We start from the raw sequence: 19,271 nt of genomic DNA on the forward strand, positions 1-19,271 counted from the left end.
AAAAGTCTTCAAGGTGATTAAGAATCTAGCAAAGCCAGAAAACTATGCACACTGTCCTGAAAACAAACAAAAAATAGAGCTCTTACTAACTTATCAGGAAGTACAGTTGTACTACGTGCATCCCAAAAATGTGCATGACCATGACAAAAATTTGAAGTGTGTATGTAGCCTTTTTAAAGGCTCTGAGGAAGGTCCCATGTCAGGATATTATAATCTTATATTTTTCTGAACAATAAATTTTTAAATCTAAGTTAACATTGATTATCTCGTGTAGCTTGAAAACTAATCTCAAAGAAAATCCCATCGAATGAATTTCAAAAGACCACATCCAATGCTAGAACCAAAGAAATGAGTTTATGGTGGCCACTGTGCAACCCACGCAAAACCTGCCACCTGCACATATACAGTCTGGATTCTCCTGTTAAAATCCCTGGCATTTTATTTTGTTAACCAAACATCACTCAAATATTTACATGATCAGATAATGTAAATCTTTCTCTGTATTTGTTTTTCTGAGCTTAAAATGAATTTACCTCAACTGTGTGTCTTATTTTACTGCTTTTACCTATAATTCAACCCCTAGAAAGCTGGGGGAGGGGAAACTTAGAAATGCCCAGTCCTCTACACAGGACTAAAGAACCCGAGAAACACCAGGAAAAGGAAAGAATTAGCACCCACCTGAGAAGGCCACACACCCACAGATAATCTCCACACTGTCAGAGGAAAATAAAGAAAACAAACAAGTAGCATGGACTCAAGAAAAAGTGGGAGTGTTGGGCATTTAAAACCACACGAAAAAGGATATTACTTATTAAAAAGCCTTAGACAGTCTTAAGGGCTGCACATTTTAATGCGGCAATCCATATGTGGATCCCTTTCTCTTTAGACATAAAAAATTGTCATGTGATTTTGAGCATTCTAATTTTTTTTTTCCAGTTCTACACACACTTCTACTTTACTATGGCAAAGGCGAAAACGCCACCTTCTCAACAGCAACCAGTAGAATTTATCCCCAAAATAACTCAGTACAAAACAGGTCTGTTTCAGAATTTTAAAAAGAAAAAAAAAAACCTTTACATGAGTTTTAAATCCTATTTTAAAACATAAGAGAGAAAACTCCATAATTGGCTATACAGCCCCAGTTCGCCATCCCCTCCTGCGAGGGAGCATGGACCAGCCGCCTGGATCCTGTCCTGTGCACAGGCTTGCTTGTCTGTTTACCTGGTGTCCGTTCTCGCGTTGTAAGCATCCAGATGGGCGTCCAACTCTTCTACAGAAAGCTGCTGCTTTGAACTCCTGCGGGTGCCTCTGCCTCTGTCCGGCTGCCTCCACGGGCGCCTCTCCGAGTGACACCGCCACCATAACCTCCAGAACCACGCTTTCTAGTCATCCCGCTTGTTTACACTCCGTGCTGGTCTCTGCTGTGTGTCAATCTGTGATATGATGAGCTGAATGTTCATCGGGCGGCCATCCAGAGGGACCCCGTTGTACTGTTTCACAGCTTTCAGGGCGTCTGCCTCCCATTCAAAGTGCACGTCGGCTGTTCACAGATTGCGACTGGAGTGGTCGTAGTTCACGACCGCCTTCTTCAGAGTGTCAAACTCAGCAGAGCTCCTGAATATCACCGTCCGACACTCCAAAATCCACACTGGACACCAGCAGTTTCCCACCCATCTCCAAGCCGGCACCACCCCAAAGCCACTGTCGAAAAGGTCATGTTGCCACTTGTCAGGAAGTTGTCTCAGCCTGCCGTAGGGTGCCGGGCGGTTCCTGCCACTGCTAACGCGGTGGCCTCCCTGAGATCCAGCCCCGCCGTGCGCCCCACCCCCAACCCCCGCTGCGTCTGCCTGGCTGGGTCCGGTTCAGCTTAATGATGTCATCGAGAAACACGTCTGTTTTGTCGCCCATGGCAGGCGTGGAATTGGCCTCAGCTCTGAGCATTTTGATTTTTTATAACTTCAAGGACCCCATGACGTGAGCCTTCATAGTTCTCACAAATTATGCTACTCATGGAGTATAACGCATAAATGGGACAAAGGCTTTCAACAAATGTTTGTACAGCTGGCCTCACTGTCCAACTTTCCTAACAGGACACCAGTGAACACATAAAAAACAAACAGCTGAGTTCTTTTTCTTTTGAACATTACCTCACCAAAAAATAAAAGTGATGAAAAGCTGCAATAGCCTGGGCACGGAAACCTGAGTTTGTGAAAGTTATACATATATATTTTCATTTATAATCTATGTCTGTTTCCTCCTTTTACTTTTCTTTTAAAAATAATGCTGAGATGGCATTCTCAGTGTAAACCTAGGGGAAGACCAGTGGCTGAAGGTTCTTGTAAGTGCACAGTAACCAGTGGGTCTGTGTCCTATGTACTCTCTCACAGGTATAGCAAGGCCCAAGCTGTGTCAAATTCCAATAGAACCCTCCATGACAAGTGGTAACCTGTCACAGGTTTTCTCACAGCAATAACAATTATGTGGCTCTTCACTATGAATTCTCAGATGGCAAGTAAGATCTTTTTCTTTTGGCTAAAGGCTGTCCTTAGTAGTTATATTCACAACAATTTCCCCAGTAAGTTCTCTGATGTTGACGGAGGTGGGCCCACTGATGGTGACATGCCTTCTCTCCTCTCTCTCAGGTAGGAGTCCTTCTGTTACCGGGAATAATGTTTGTACCTCAATTCTTGTTTTAACGAAGGAAACAATTCAGTCAAGAGACAGTTTGTGCAGCATAGGACACCAAGAAGTTTATTAGTAAAAGCAAGTACACTCCAAGACATGGAGTGGGCTGACCCAAGAGAGGAAAGCAGCCTCTCCTTACATTGTGTGAGGATTTTTATTTCTATGGGTAGAATTGTCTCCACCTCTCCGTTATCTTCCTCTCTCTCTGCTGAGGTGTCCCATCCTCCCTTCTGGTCCCCAAGGTTGTTTCTCCAGATGTAAGCATGAACCCATTAATTTCCCATGATTTATTTGAGAAGCTCATTAAAATGGTCCTGAGAAGCAGGATGTACGAGGTGTGATCAAGAAATATGGTTAATGTTTAATTCTTTTTAAATTACAGTAAAAGATACATTGCCATTAATGTCCCAAGTGAGAGCAGCTGCAAGAGGCCTCCTAACCAGGGCTAGCTCCCTCCTCCTGCTCATTTCTACCTTCCTACCTACCCTATCACTTCCAAGAGGGAGGGCTGAGCAGCGGCTAAAGGCTTCCTTACATGCACTGCATTTACAGGGCTTCTCTCCAAACTGACTACTCATGTGTTTGAAGAGTTGACCAAAAAAAACCTTTCCAACATTCTTTGCACTTAAAGGGGTTTTTCCTCCATTGTGGATCCCCTTACGAAAGGCCTTTCTATAGTCTTAGCACTGCCGGGGCTTCTCAGGTGTGGACCCTCTGGTGCTGCAGGAGGTAGGACCTGCGTTTGAAGGCCTTCCCACACGTGAGGCACCTGTACGGCGTCTCCCCAGTGTGGATGACAGAGTGCTGCAGGAGGTACGTGCTCCGGTGGAAGGCCTTCCCACACACCGCACACTCGTATGGCTTCTCGCCTGTGTGGACCCGCTGGTGCTGCAGGAGCTCAGCGCTGCACCGGAAGGCCTTCCCACAGGCTGTGCACTCATACGGCTTCTTCCCTGTGTGGATGACGTAGTGCTGGATGAGGTGTGCTCTGTTGCTGAATGACTTTGCACATTCTTTGCACTCGAAGGGTCTTTCTCCAGTGTGGGTCCTGTTGTGGCGAATGAAGGTCGAGCGGTGGCTGAAGGCCTTCCGACATTGGCTGCACTCATAGGGCTTCTCCCCTGTGTGGATGGGGCGGTGCTGCACGAGGTAGGACCTGCGCCTGAAGGCCTTCCCGCACTCTGTGCACGTGTAGGGTTTCTCCCCGCTGTGGATGAGGTAGTGCCGGATAAGGGTGGAGCTCTGACTGAAGGCTTTCCCACATGCGTCGCATTTGTAGGGCTTCATTCCCGTGTGAACTCGCTGATGGCGAACGAGGTACCACTTCCTGCTGAAGGCTTTCCCACATGCGTTGCATTCATAAGGCTTCATTCCCACATGAACCTGCTGATGGCGAACGAGGTACCACTTCCTGCTGAAACCTTTCCCACACTGCTTGCATTTGTAGAGGTTACTCCCTGTGTGAATTGTGGGGCCTTTCCCTGGTTCTTGCAGGTCACATTCCTGGAGAACATCTCCCCTAGAGACTCTCTCCTGTAACACCATGGAGTGCAGACCATTGTCTGTCCCTAATCCATCATCTTCAAGGCTCATTTTCCCAGGATGGGTCTCCTTATGGGAGTCTGTCTCTGGCCTCATTTCCAAACATCCTTCCCAATCACTGGCTTGCCCCAACTTGGAGTCCCTTGGAGATCCTGGAGTCAGGCTTCCCTTGAACAAGGCTCCTTCATACAAAGCTGGCTGAGAAGTGCTTTGCTCGCTGGTCTGAAGTTTTGTTCTGTCACCTGAAGAGAATCCAGGACATAAAGGGGGACTTTTAATGATACAACTTGGAAGAAACAAAAACACTTCAGTGGGCAAATGAGGATGAAAACAGCACTCTGACATTTGCTGTGTTTTTATGTCCCTATAACGTAGGTTTCTCATGATCTTTTATGGTCCTTGTACCCTTGATACCATTAAAGGGAAAATCTGGATGGCAGGCTGGACCAGGGCACAGAAGACCTGGAGTGGAGACTCCTCCTCACAGTCCAGAGTAAGGCAGGGAGGGCAGTTTTGATAACACTGGGGGACATGTGCCCCAAGAATTGGTATCTCTTGGTATTTCAAGAGTATTGGGAAGTGGCCTAACAAGACTGGGAAGACAAAGGTCATCTTCCCAGAGGAAGTGCCCCGTGAGATGGGTCCTGATGGAGAAGTCAGAATTGCCAGGACAAGGAAGGGGCACCGGTTGAAATGGAAGGAGTTAGCATGGGTAGATCCACACTTGAAGACTGCTGAAGAATTAAAGAAGAAAAGGTCACCAGATGCCTGGTGAAGCTGACATAGAAGGGATGGTTTCAGGAGGAAGGCAATAAAGACCCCAGAAGAGGGGCCCAGAGGGACACAAAGGGCCAAATGGCACAAGAGACAAGTTTCTGCTCTGAGGCATCAGTGTGATGGTGAAGAGTGAGGGCTCAGGGTTCAGAACACCTGGGTTCCAGCCCTGCCACCATCCAGTGAGCTAATCTTGGACGGACTTCTTTCTTCTTTAAGTCATAATTTCCTCGTCTGAGAGACTTGACTATGATACACCCCGTTTCCCACACTGCCATGAAGAGTAGATGAGAAAATGTCTGTAAAAGCGCTTGGCACACTTCTTGACAGGAGTGTTTACTAAATTATGTGTCATTATCCTTATTCTTTGTGATACTTAATTTTATATGTAAACTTTGCCAGGCTATCATGCTGAGCTGTCTGGTCAAACACCACTGTAGATGTTACTGTGAGGTACTTTTTAAATGTGATTAACACTTAAATCAGCAGACATTGAGAAAAGCAAACTACCCTTCATTATGTGGGTGGGCCTCAGCCAACCAACTCATGGTGTTAGGATGAGACCCCCACACTCAAGTCTGCAACATCAACTCTTCCAGCTCACTAGTCTGCCTCACAGATTTTGAAATCACTGAGCCATTACAATCGCAACAGCCAACTCTAAGATAAATCTCTATGTACATATACATCTTATTGGTTCTTCTCATTGTTGCACTGGGCAATTAGGATGACAGCAGTGACATCAGCAAGAACAAGCCAAGGAGAGGGATCTCAGTAAAAACCAACTCTGCTGACACTTTGATCTCGAACTTTCAGCCACCAAATGTGAGAAAATAAATTTGTCGTTCAAGGAGTGTGAACATGCACATGCGCACGTTCATGCACACAGATACACACACCGAAAAGAAAAAAAAGAACAATAAAACCAATCCACAGTGATAAAGTAGAAACAGTGGTTACCACTGTAGCAGGAGCTATTGACAAGGATGGGGCACCAGGAACCTGCCACGGTCCTGGAAATATTCACAATCTTGACCAGAGTAGCAGACACTTCAGTTTCAATATATTGTAAAAATTTTAAGCTGAACCCTTAAGATTTGTGCACATTACTATACAGCTCCTATATAAAAAAAAAAAATCAAGGAGATTTTAAACAATACATATACAAGTCAAGTGTATATACCTTTTCCAGAAATGAGACAACTCCTTCAAGGAACTTGTCTTTGTTAGTAGAGCGCACGTTAGTTGTGGGCTTTCACAGATCGAAAAGCATTTGTTTGATTTTTCCCCAAGTGTAAGTACCTTGAGCATATTTATATGTTGAGTAGACAGAGGATGAAGCACAGACAAGGCAGAAAACAAGAAGCAAGTTCCCTGAGAAGGTAAAGGTGTGATGTGGGCTCTGCTGGAGAGACTAGCCATGAGCAGAGGTAAGACATCGTCCACAGAGGACAAGAAGGGAAAGCACAGGTGTGAGACAGTCATAGATGAGCCTCTAAAGAGTCAGGGGCAGAAAGTAAAAGCACGTAGCCTTTGACATGATGTTGATTATGTGCTAAGATGTCAGTGACCGAGGAAGTGGTGACGATTGAGTGGCTGCAGAAGCCTGTGCCACAAAAAGAGTGACCAGAGGCACAGAGTAGACGGGGATGCCAGGAGTGTCTGGCATCATCCAGGCAGGAGACGAAGGACGAAGGTGGAGGTGATGAATTCAGGAGACAGAGATAGTGTCAAATGGGCTGGACTGCAGGTGGATGGCTGCTTGGTCTGATGGAGGCAGAGATGTTGAGGTGCTCAGTCTTCTCACCTGCTTGGATGGCAGGACATTCTCTGACCTGGGCGTGGGGACGAGTGGGCATGATCACGAGTGTCTTCTAAGCATGGTGAGCCCTCTGAGACACTTAAGTAGAGATGAGGTTCGGAACCTAGGGCTGATGGCGGGGTTGGCCAGACACTCACTGCCTGAAGGACCACGAGAGAGGAAAGACCGTGCGTCACTGTGGAGGACTCCAGTTACACGCAGAAGCACAGATGTGGGGCCAAGAAGGTCACACATCACCGAGGTGTTTCTCAGGACAAGTAGGGCAAGGAGAAACAGTGCAAGGGGCTGCTTCTGGGTGTCTGACGGACAAACAGGATGGATGGATGGATGAAGGCGGGAATGAGTGGGCTACCGAGGGCACATGGTGCAGTAGTACTTTCAGGGTGAAGAAAGGCCTCTTTTCCTCTGAGTCCAAGAAGTGAAGTGGTGTCACTATCACTCATGGTTAACGTAATTACATGGTTACAATAAAAACTGACTTTTGTCGACCCTTTCTACAGACCAGGCACTGGGCTAATACCTCATTACAACTTCAAACCACCCAGTCACATAGGAACTACCGTCACTAATATTCCAAGAGCAGGCTGAGATGACATAAGCCCAGCCTACTGGCTCTGTTCCCGGTCACACAGCTAAACCATATCCCCAGTCCTGAGCACCCAGGTGTAGCCAAATGCCCGGATCCTGTCAAAAGAACACATGGAAGGGAAGGATACGTGCAAAGGGGTGTGATTTCTCCCTCCCCCTATTGTTTCCCCTCTATCAGCTGAGTTATGCTCAAGTCACCGCAAAGCTGCATCCAGACACTAGAAGGTACCTGGGTCTCTACATAATGGTGTGGCTCAGAGCTGACCTGTTGATGTACATATACCTTGATGTGACAGAGAAACAACCAGAACTCCTAAGAGGTCACACAGTTTCACACACAAGTCCAGAGGCAGTGGTGCCCTTGTATTCTGAAGACTGCCATAACTCCACCTGACCACCTGGTGGCGCCCACCTGGACAGGTGCTACGTGAGATGCCTCTCTCCACCGTCCACAGCTTTTGCCCATGCTCTAGCAGGTGGGTCAACTCTGTCTTGGGAACCGGATGCCCTGTTGATGGAGAAAGAAATCAGACACAGGTGTTTTGCTAAGAATGAAACCTCTCCATCCTGTTTGGGACTTCATGACAAAGACAAGACCATGAATGAAGCTGCTCCCAAAATAAAGAAAATGCTGAGGTGAGACCTGGAAACCAAGGGCACAAGTCCTACTCTTGGGGTACAACTGCTGTGGAGGGTGGTGTTGTCTGTCTACACAACACCACTCCCCTTTGAACTTCACCAGTCAGAGCTACCACTCTACTTTCACACATAGCCACGGGCACCAGGAGGCGAGCCCATCCTTCCAGAAGGTTCTCTGACACCCCTTGATTCAGAATCCCCTATGGATGCCTGATTCCAACTTCAAACCAATAGAAACAAACTCTCCTGGGATGAGGCCTATGAACAGTATCTGTGAAATGTCCCCAGGGAATTCCCATGCCCAAAGAGAACTGAAAACTACTGGTGTAAATAAATGAGCAGATAGCATCCCGGATCATCAGTAATGAGAGGTAGGCAGGGAAGCTGAGCTGGATTCTCATTCTGAAGAGAAAGCCCTTATCCCCACGTGGGAAGAGAGGGCTGCACAAGGGGGCCTCAGTCACTGCCACCTCCTACACCCCAAGGGCACCAGTGCCCGGTCCCGAGAGAAGAGCAGAGAGCCTCATGCCACTGAGGACATAAGCGTGCTGCTGCTTGCCCAAATCCATGCGCCAGTCCCACCTGGGGCTTCCCATTAGGTGCCGTGTAAACATCCTTCAGGGGGAAGGCAGTGTGAGCCAGTCTTTCTGTAACGTGCAGCCAAATACATGTCAATAGAGATGGGAGGGTTCTTTGAACAAGGCCAGGGACTGAGCTACCAGGACCCAATGAAGTTGCAACTGGCAGGTTCTGATCCATAGCCCAGGATCCGTTCACACAAGTCTCAGTAAAAGTCACCGATGTGTGCTCCGTGCCCGGCACTGAGCTGCAGGGCTCAGGGAGGAGGAGAAAAGGTGAGTTACAGGGTCCTTTGGCTCTGCCAGGAGCCGAGCTAGCTCTCACCTTAGGGCCTTTTCTCATGCTGATTCCTCCACCTGGAGAAATCAGCCTTCACCTCCCCTTCTAGCTAGCTCTTAGCCTTTGAGTCTTAGCTCCAATGTCACTTCCTCAGATGCCTTTTTTGAAGCATCTGTGATACGTTATGACCCCATGGTTATACACTCCTAAACTCCTCTTACTTTTCCTTCTACAACTCATCATAATTCATCTAAGAACTGATGTCTATCTTTCCAGCTGAACTCAGAGTGATGGGTCTGCAAAGCACACAGCGTGCCATCATTACTGATGGTTTCTCTTTAAGCCAACACATTTTTTATTGTTCCTAAATATTTTATTCTAAAAGGAACTGTTTTGCTCTGGTAAATGAAAAAAGTCAATTTCACTTCCCACAATAGAAAGTCACCATCAAAATACAACCATGAAATAAAAATAATGCCAGTAAGTCCCAGCGAGCTCATGTAAATGGCTGAGGACGGTGAGCTGGAGGCTGTTTCCTGTGTTGAAAAGAGAAATTAGGCACAATTAGGGGACACAGAAGACTCAGCACTGATCTGATACTTTCTGTTGACAATGACAGTACGCCAGACAGAGAAGGAGAAAGGACTAGCTTTCTCAGGGTGTCTACCCATGGCACTTCATGACATCTCTATGTACTTGCTATGTCATTTCCTACCCCAATGGAGGACTATGGTCCAGGCCTCAGGAAACGTGATGATTATGTGACACCAGGGGCCTTTTTACCAAGATTGTGTTGTTTAGGAAGAGCCCTAGGTGGCACTAATGACAAATGCCATGTGGGGACCTGCCTGACTCACCCTCTCTTCGGAGAACAGCCAGATCACCCACAGCCCTGCTAACTGGGTCGTAGGGACATGTAACCCAACCAGGCTGCGCCAGTCAGCTCCCCTCCTGTGGAATCTAGAATACAGACCTCAGACTGAGGCCTGAGTGTGCTGGGCACTGGGATGAGGGTTTGTGTTTCAAAGGATATTGTTTCTACCCCAATGATCCCTGATGCAAACATAAGGAGACCAGGCAGGAGGAGAAGGGACCAAAAAACAGCAGGGGCTGTGGGGAAGTGGGAAGGTAGCTTCTGTGACCTTCTTGAGTAGCCAGAAATCAAGAAGGTTGAGATGTGAGCACTTACCCAGGGAGACCAGGAAGCTGCAGGTCTCCAGCATCACTTCCCAATACAGGGACCTCTGGTCCAGGTCAAGCTGTCCCCACTCTTCCTGAGTAAAGGTCACAGCCACATCCTTGAAGGTCACCAACGCCTGGAAAGTCAAACAAAGGTAATGGTGTTGGCTTTGTGTACTTGGATGGGATCAGAACCTGCCACTTAGTCGCTGGTGAAGGTGCAGAGGCCCAGGCCTGAACCACCGAGGTCTTCTGAGGGCTGAGCTCTACACAGGGCTCTGAGGAATAGGAGGACACGGTCTGTGGACAGAGAAAGAGAAAAACCTGCCTGGAAAAGCCACTGGAATTGACACAGACAATGACATTCCCAGGAGGACTGTGTAGCAGACAGTAAGTACTCTGGGATATCAGAGGAACAGGGAAATAATCATGAAAATAATTCCAACAGTGAAAACAGCAGCAGCAGCAGCTGAGCCTCCCTGGTGCTCACCGTCTGCCTGCCCGCAGCTAAGGGCCTCACACGCCGTGGTAGAGGGATTGTCTCCAGCTCTGGGGCCAGACTCCTGGGTTTTTGAATCAAAACCCCTGACTCTGACACTTGCCAGCTGCTATGTGAATGTGGGGAGGACATCATATCATTTCTCTAGGCCTCGATTTCCACGTCGGCACAGTAATCATTTCCATTTCACCAGGTAAGTCTGAGAACTAAAGAAGAAATGTTCACACAGCAAATACTGCAATGCCTGGCACTCCAATGTAATTTGGGACTTTTACTAACCCTCCAACAACCCAGGAGGTAAACGTCATCGTCACCTCCATGTCACAGTCAGCAGCCCAGGGCTCAGGCAGCTCTAGAAATTCACCCGGAATCTCACAATTAAGGAGGAGAGGCAGGATTTGAACATCCGTCAAAAGAAGGCCCAGAATTGCCAAAAGATGGGCAGGTGGGGGTCAGGGGTACCTTAGCTACAACTAAAGCGGCTAGGAAAAGACTATCGTCAGAGGTTACACTGATACACAGAAAGGATTCGGAGAGACAGCCCTGCAGAGACCTAGGGACAGGGACTCAGACAAAGGGAAGTGCAAGGGCAAAAGTTGCAAAATGGGAAGGAGTTTGGCAAGTTCAGGACCACCTGGCTGGGTGCCACGAACAAAGGAAGATCCGAAGAGGAGGAGCATGGAGGTGTCACCGGGCTGATCCAGGAGAGCCCTTCCGTCCACAGTGGGAGTTTGTACTTATTGTAAGAGTAATGGGAGCTCCTGAGAGCGAGACCCATTCATTCATTCAACCATTTACTGAGTACCTTCTACAAGCCCAGACCTTTCTAGGTCTTGACATAGAGCAGCAATAGGCACTCATGGTCCAGGGCTGGAAACAGATCCTAAACAAGCAACTAAGTAAATGAGCAAGACAACGTCAGAAGGCCCTAAAAATTCCAAAGACAAGAAAATAGAGCAAGGAGACTGAAGAGATTACAGTCCACTTTACATGGGGTGACAGGGAAGGCCTTTCAGGAAGGCACACTGGAGTGAGTCTGAAAGTGAGGGAGGGAACCACCTGGACGGGAAATTAACGAGTAAGACAAGTACTGACAGTGATCAAAGCAATAATGAGGGGTACTTAGGTTGACTGCGAGAGAATTACCTGGGCATCTCTTGTGCATTTATGTCCAAAAGGACACTACACTCCTATCATTACTATTTGCATAAACTCACTTTTCAAATAAGATTGAACCTCTTAAACAGGAAGATGGATTCACTACTGTCTTGGGACACCAGTTCCATTTGCTGTGAAATAAAAGATAAATTCCTTGGCCTTCTTGGCTCCCAGCCTGCCTGTCACCTTTTCTTCCCTAGTGTAGGAGCAATTCCAAAAACGTTACTCTTGCCTCTCCCCTACCCCAGTTCTTAGCTTTGTAGAGGCTAGAGGCCAGGGAGGCCCAGGGGTCAGCCTCCCGCTGTGGGGAGCCTCTAAGACCGACACAGGCCCGGGAGGCATCTCTTCGTGGAAACAGCTCCCGGAGCGATGCTCCCTGGCCCGTGCTGGACACTGGGCACGTATCACCCACGTACCCTTTTTTAGTTCCCTCAACCCAGAACGAGAAATTGTTACTATTCCTATTTTATACCCAGAAAAACAGAAGCTCAGGGCAGCAGCTCAGGGGGGCTTGCTCAAGGTCACAGCCTCGGAAGAGTTGTCCCACGCACGCAACGTGGGGTTAGGAGTCAAGGGAATTACAAAACCTACGTCTCTCCCTTCCATACATCATGGCAGAAGCAGGACCCGACGCCTGGAGCCCCTGACCTATATGCCGACTTTGAGCCGAATGTGACCTCATCCCGGGGCTCCGAGACACCACGGCCGGGACAGGGCAAGAAGTCTCCAGACACTGTCGTCCCGAGCGGGCGAGGGGCCTGGGGCACCGTCCACTCACCTGCGCCGTCTCCATCGTAGTTGCCATTGGACTGCGTGGTGGAGCTGGGCGTCCCGCGGGCTCAGCCGACCTTCCCCGGGTCCCACGAAGGCGCGGGCGGGGCCGTCCCTCTGTTCCAACCCCGCTTAGTCCCGAAAGACCCGCCACGACACCAACGGACATCCACTCAGGCAACGCCGGAAGTCCCCAACGCGAGCTAACAACGTCCCCTTTCTATGGCGTCATCGGTCTGGCGCACACCGCCCTTCGCGGAGCACAGCCTTCTGGGTAATGTAGTTGTGGGTTTTTTTTCTTGCATCCAGGAACATGAGCGATGCTGCGTCTCTTCTAGGAGCTAAGGGCCGAGAGGCCTAGGAGGAACGCTGGGAAGGGGCGTGCAGAAGCTCCAAAGAAGGAGGCGGGAACCTTCGGATATTCCTCAAGTGGACCGGTTGTATTTTTTGCTTCTTGTTATTTCATATACTTTTAATGGAGCGAGTAGACACACTATATTGTAAGTTTTTAAAACTTCGTCTTTTCCTTCTGCCTCAACATCCCCATAAATATGCTGTTAGCACCCCACTCAGGTGACCAGGTGCACCAGTGGGATCAGGCTGGCCCCTGACATAAGTTCCCTTTTTCGTCCTCCCCTTTGAGACAGGGTATGTAGCCTAGGAAATTGACAGCCCCCTCCAAGATACAAAGTGAAGTGCTTCACTGGTTACAACAGTAACAAAGTGAATGTATCCAGTACCTGCAGCTGGAGAAAAATAAGCACCATTTTCTTCCAGCTAGGCTGATCCCTATGACTGGGACCTGACCCTTAGCTAATTATAGTGTCATTATCATCTCATTTGCATTGTGGTTACTGCAACTCCCATCATGTATCTGTCGTATCAGTACCAGAAGAACCAAATAAGGAAGAAAAAGCAGAAATGGAAGATCTCTCCCAGGGGAGCAGATAAATGAACTATATCAATGGGACGTCTCCAATACCCCTGCCCTGGGATAGATAAATACCCCGATCTTGACCTCCTCGGAGCGACTCCTCTCTGAGTTCACCAACATTTTCCTCTGAAGTGTGTATTTTAATTTTAAATAAATCACTTTAACTGTCCTGCACCTGTCTCTTGAATTCTTTCTTGTGCGGAGACAACAACCCAGTCACCGCTGCTCCGGGTTGAGTACTCTCTTGATCAAGTCGAAACCTTGACCTAGAGACATTCCAACACATCAATGAAATCCCCTCATGCCATTTGCCTGTGTACTCACTCCCAACTCCCAATAATGACACTTACCTAAGAGTCCTCATTTTCTCTCTCTCTCTGGGCTCTCCTCCTGTTGAGTCCCATCCCTGGGCACTCATCCCATCTGGCCCCTACAGTGGGGTGGGGTGTCCTTATAAAAGAGGCCCCAGAAAGTTCTCTTGCTCCTTCCTCCAGGTGAAGACACAGAAAGAAGGCTGTTTGTGAACCAGAAAGAGGGCTCTTACCAGACACAAAATCTGCTGACACCTTGATCTTGGACTTCCAGCTTCCAGAAGTGTGAGACCAAATGCTTTTTTCCTATTATGACAGCGCCTGTGTGCAAAGGGGGCATCTTATTCCCAAGATAAACATTTGGTTATTGTTTGAGGATGATGTCAGTGATACAAATAATTATTCTAGAAATTGCTAAATAGAGTGAGGGTATCAAGCTCTTTTTTCTCTCTTTTCTGTACAGACTGTATTTTGAGGTAACTGAACAGATTACGGAAAATTCTTCTTCATAGAGGATTTCTAGACAATAAAGGCAAAATAGCAATACGATACAAATGTTTCAACAGCTCATAAAATAATCAACCACCCAATGATCATCACTGCATGCAGACACAGATAAAAGATGCATGGCAAATTGGTATTGGATAAGAAAACACTAACATTAGGACCTAATCACTAAAAACAGACACGCAGACAGACATCAGAGTGGGCTTATGTGATGCAGTCACAATTTCTCAGCACTGTGTGTGTTTGGAGTATTATGGCCAAAGGCTGAATCTGGATTTCAAACTTATTTGGATGGCAAGACTATTCACTGAAATAGGGGACGTTGGAGGCAAGATGGTGCAATTCTGTTACTCATGATGAGCTCAAGGTGTGTTTGAGACATTCAAGTGGAGATATTGGATTGACATGGGGGAGCATATGGAACAGATTCAGGATCTGAGTTGGAGCTGAACACAGACACCGACTGGCTGAGGAACCTGAAGGACAACTACAAAGGAAAAGCTACAACATGGCAGTGAAGCCAATCCCATCTTTTGATGGCTTAGTTGCCTCTGCAGTCAGATGTGGAATAGACAAGATCAAATATCATAATGATCTTTTTAAGGACACACAGGGCAGGGAGACATTGTGCAAAGGAATGCCTTTGAGTCTGATGGACGAAGAGGATGACAAATAAATGAATGAAGAATGTGAGAAACAGTGGGATGCACAGTATAGTAGATAGTTGTTTCAAGGTGAAGAAATATCCTTTTTCTAGAGTTGGGAATGCAGTCTACAAGAAAAATGTATGAGGTGTGACCAAAAAATACAGTGAATGTTTAAATTTAAAAATATATTACAATAAAAGACACATTGCCATTAATCCCCCTCAAATACTCCCCCTCACTTCAAACACACTTATCCCATCATTTCCTGCCACCTGCTAAAGCAGTTCTGGAAGTCCTCTTTTGTGTTGTACTATCGTGGCTGCCTTGATGTCCTGAATTGATTCAAAACTTTTACCTTTCATGGTCATTTTGACTTTGGGGAAGAGCCAGAAGTTGCACGGTGCCAGATCCAGTGAATAAGGTGGATGAGGACACACTGTAATGTTTTTGACAGAAACTGCCATACCAGAAGCGATGTGTGACATGGAGTATTGTCATGCTGGAGGATGAAACCATTTGCCCATTTCTCAGGCCATTTTCTATGCACATCATTTCATTTTTTAAAAAAATATATATATTATATTCATTTTTTAATTTTTAAATTTTTTATTGGGGAATGTTGGGGAACTGTGTTTTTCCAGGGCCCATCAGCTCCAAGTGGTTGTCCTTTAATCTAGTTTTGGAGGACGCAACTCAGCTCCAAGTCATCGCCGTTTTCAATCTTTAGTTGCAGGGGGCGCAGCCCACCATCCCATGCAGGAATTGAACCGGCAACCTTGTTAAGAGCTCACGCTCTAACCAACTGAGCCATCCTGCCACCCCTCCAGCAGCTCAGTGGCAGCTCACTGTCTTCAGTCTAGTTGTGGAGGGCACAGCTCACTGGCCCATGTGGGAATCCAACCAGCATCCCTGTTGTTAAGAGCTCGCACCCTAACCGAGCCATCCAGCCACCACACATCATTTCTTAAATGCTCTAATAAGCTGTTATAATATTCAGAGTTCACTGTAGTGATCCTGGGTACAAACTCAGCTTGCACAATTCCATCAAGGTAAAAAAACACAATTAACATCACCTTGATGTTAGATCTTGATTGATGCACTTTTTTCCCACAATAACTGGGAGACTTCCATTAAGAACTCTGAACCTTGGTCTCAGCATCATAACTATAGACCCAAGTTCCATCTCCTGAGATAACATGTCTTAAAAAGCTGGAATCTGAAGTGGCATGATCATGCAACTCCAACGAAAATGACAAACACTGTTGCTTTTCTGACAGTCAGAATACATGGAACAAATTTCGCACTCACTCACCTCATGTTCAAATCTGTTTTAAAATGCTTCGAACAAAGCCATAAGAGATGTTCAGATCCTCAGAAATTTCCCTAATAGTCAATCACCTGTTTGATCAAATCATTTTGCTTACTCTTTCAACATTCTCTTGAGTTTTTGATGTTGAAGGAGGTCCTGATCTCTCCTCATCTTCAATCGATTCACAACCCTTACAAAATCACTCAAACCAGTTGTAAACTATCTTCATGGTCACTGCAGCATCACCATAAACTAATTTTAACATTTTGTCTGTTTCTTTAGCACTTTTTTGCAGTTTGAAACAAAAATTCATGTTAATATGTTGTTTGTGATCCATGAGTTATGGCACACTTTAAAACACACCTTCTCAGGCGGCCGGATAGTTCAGTTGGTTAGAGCACGAGCTTCTGAGCAACAGGGTTGCTGGTTCGATTCCCACATGGGGCCAGTGAGCTGTGCCCTCCACAACTAGAGTGAAGACAACGAGCTGTAACTGAGCTGCCACTGAGCTCCTGGGTGGCCGGATGGCTCAGTTGGTTAAAGTGCATGCTCTCAACAACAAGGTTGCCAGTTCTACTCCCACAAGGGATGGTGGGCGCCCCCTGCAACTAAGTTTGAACACGGCACCTTGAATTGAGCTGCAGCTGAGCTGCCGAGGGGTGGCCCGATGGCTCTTGGTTACAGCGCATGCTCTCAACAAGGTTGCTGGTTCTACTCCCACATGGGATGGTGGGCTGTGCCCCCAGCAACTAGGTTGAAAACGGCAACTGGACTTGGAGCTGAGCGTGCCCTCCACAACTAAGATTGAAAGGACAACAACTGGACTTGGAGCTGATGGGTCCTGGGAAAAAACACACTGTTCCCCAATAAAGTCCTGGCAATACACACCGTTCCCCAATAAAGACCTGTTTCCCTTCCCCAATAAAATCTTAAAACACACACACACACACACACACACACACCCCTCTTAACTATAGCTCACACCCAACTGACTGCACCAAACAAGTTGAAACTTGTCACACACTGTTACTGTTACTAAGGTTCGATGTGCCACTTGCCAAATTGAATATCCCTGCCTTTCCATTGGATGGCACTCGGCAGCAGCATTCACCATATATTTTGAAGAGCCACTGTATATTACTACTATCCATTATGATTAATATTATTACATGGATATGTGGGAGCATAGATGGGTACATCCAGTTTAGATCACAGTTTGGCAGTTTTTTAAGTACTGAAACATGCACATACTTTGAAGTATTAGCACAAGAGAAATAAAACACATATTTATATAAAGAATTCTTCTATGCAGTTTATTGTTTCAGGTCTTATGCTTAAGTCTTTGATCCATTTTGAATTAATTTTGGTACATGGTGACAGATAGCAGTCCAGTTTCATTCTTTTGCATGTGGCTTTCCAATTCTCCCAGCACCATTTATTGAAGAGGGTGTCTTTTCTCCATCGTATGTTTTTTGCTTCTTTGTCAAAAATTATCTGTCCATATTTATGGGGGTTAATTTCTGGGTTCTCAGTTCTATTCCATTGGTCTATGTGTCTGTTTTTCTGCCAATACCATGCTGTTTTGATTATTGTTGCCCTGTAGTACAAGCTAAAGTCAAGGAGTGTGGTACCTCCAGCATTGTTCTTTTTTCTTAAGATTGCTTTGGCTATTCGGGATCTTTTGTGGTTCCAAACAAACCTGATGATTTTTTGTTCTATTTCTTTTAAAAATGCCATTGGGATTTTGATGGGGATTGCATTAAATCTGTATATTGCTTTGGGTAATACACTGTTGGTGGGAATGCAGACTGGTGCAGCCACTATGGAAGGCAGCGTGGAGGTTCCTCAAAAAGTTACAAATAGAATTATTGTATGACCCAGCAATCCCACTCCTAGGTATCTACCCAAAAAATCTGAAAACATTTATCCATAAAGACACGTGTGCTCCAATGTTCATTGCAGCTTTATTTACGGTGGCCAAGACATGGAAACAACCAAAATGTCCTTTGATAGATGAATGGATAAAGAAGGTGTGGTATATATACACAATGGAATACTATTCAGCGGTAAGAAAACATGAAATAGGACCATTTGTGACAACATGGATGGATCTTGAGAATATAATGCTAAGCGAAATAAGTCAGACAGAAAAAGCAGAGAACCATATGATTTCACTGATATGTGGTATATAAACTAAAAACAACAAAAGAACAAGACAAACAAATGAGAAACAAAAACTCATAGACACAGACAATAGTTTAGTGGTGACCAGAGGGTAAAGGGGTGGTGAGATATGGTGATAGAAGGAGGACTGACTCTGGGTGGTGAACACACAGTGGGATTTATAGATGATGTAATACAGAATTGTACACCTGAATTCTATGTAACTTTACTAACAATTGTCAACCCAATAAACTTTAATTAAAAAAAAAATTCTATGCCTATGTTCATTGCAGCTTTATTTCTAACAGCACCAAACTGGAAACAACCGAACAGCCCATTAACAGGTGAATGGGCAAACAAATAATGGAATAGCTAGAGAGAAGAATACTACTCAACAATAAAAAGAATGAACTATCCACATAAGCAACACTGATGAATCTCAAATAATTATGCTATGTGAAAAATATCAGAAAAAAGGGTAAGCACTTCCTAATTCAATTTATATAAAATTCTCGACAATGCCAACTAATTTTTTGTTAAAGAAAGTAAATCACTGGAATCCTATAGTTCTGGGAAGGACAAGGAGAGATTATAAAAGGGCACAAGATAAATCATGAATATGTTCAATGTGATTATGATGGTTTTATGAGCTTACATGCCTGACAAAATTTTTCAAATTGTACACTTTTGAGTATTTATAGGTTATTGCATGCCAATTATGCCTTAGTTAATTTTCTAAAAAATAGTTCAAAAAAACAAATCTGGATCTCCCACTCATTTTGGAAACCAGCAGTTTTAACAAGCCAATATTGAATCCACTCTTTTTCCTTATTCCTAGGGAAGGGCAACCCTGAATCAGCACAGGAAATCCTGGCAAGTAATGAT

The 19,271-nt window shown here is 45.9% G+C and overlaps 1 protein-coding gene and 1 pseudogene across 1 annotated transcript; both read right to left on the reverse strand.

Moving 5' to 3' along the window:
- Positions 1–882: 882 nt before the first annotated feature.
- Positions 883–1,952, reverse strand: LOC117034621 (THO complex subunit 4-like; annotated as a pseudogene).
- A 772-nt stretch (positions 1,953–2,724) lies between these two features.
- On the reverse strand, positions 2,725–13,458 carry ZNF550 (zinc finger protein 550). Its single transcript, XM_033127766.1, has 4 exons — positions 12,523–13,458; positions 10,098–10,224; positions 7,824–7,919; positions 2,725–4,469 (listed from the first exon to the last, which is right to left on the reverse strand). Exons 1-4 carry the CDS (start codon positions 12,682–12,684, stop codon positions 3,385–3,387), a joined length of 1,470 nt encoding a protein of 489 aa, XP_032983657.1. The 5' UTR covers positions 12,685–13,458; the 3' UTR covers positions 2,725–3,384.
- Positions 13,459–19,271: the final 5,813 nt, after the last annotated feature.

This window comes from Rhinolophus ferrumequinum, chromosome 15 (assembly GCF_004115265.2).
Source record: "Rhinolophus ferrumequinum isolate MPI-CBG mRhiFer1 chromosome 15, mRhiFer1_v1.p, whole genome shotgun sequence".
Taxonomy (NCBI): domain Eukaryota; kingdom Metazoa; phylum Chordata; class Mammalia; order Chiroptera; family Rhinolophidae; genus Rhinolophus; species Rhinolophus ferrumequinum.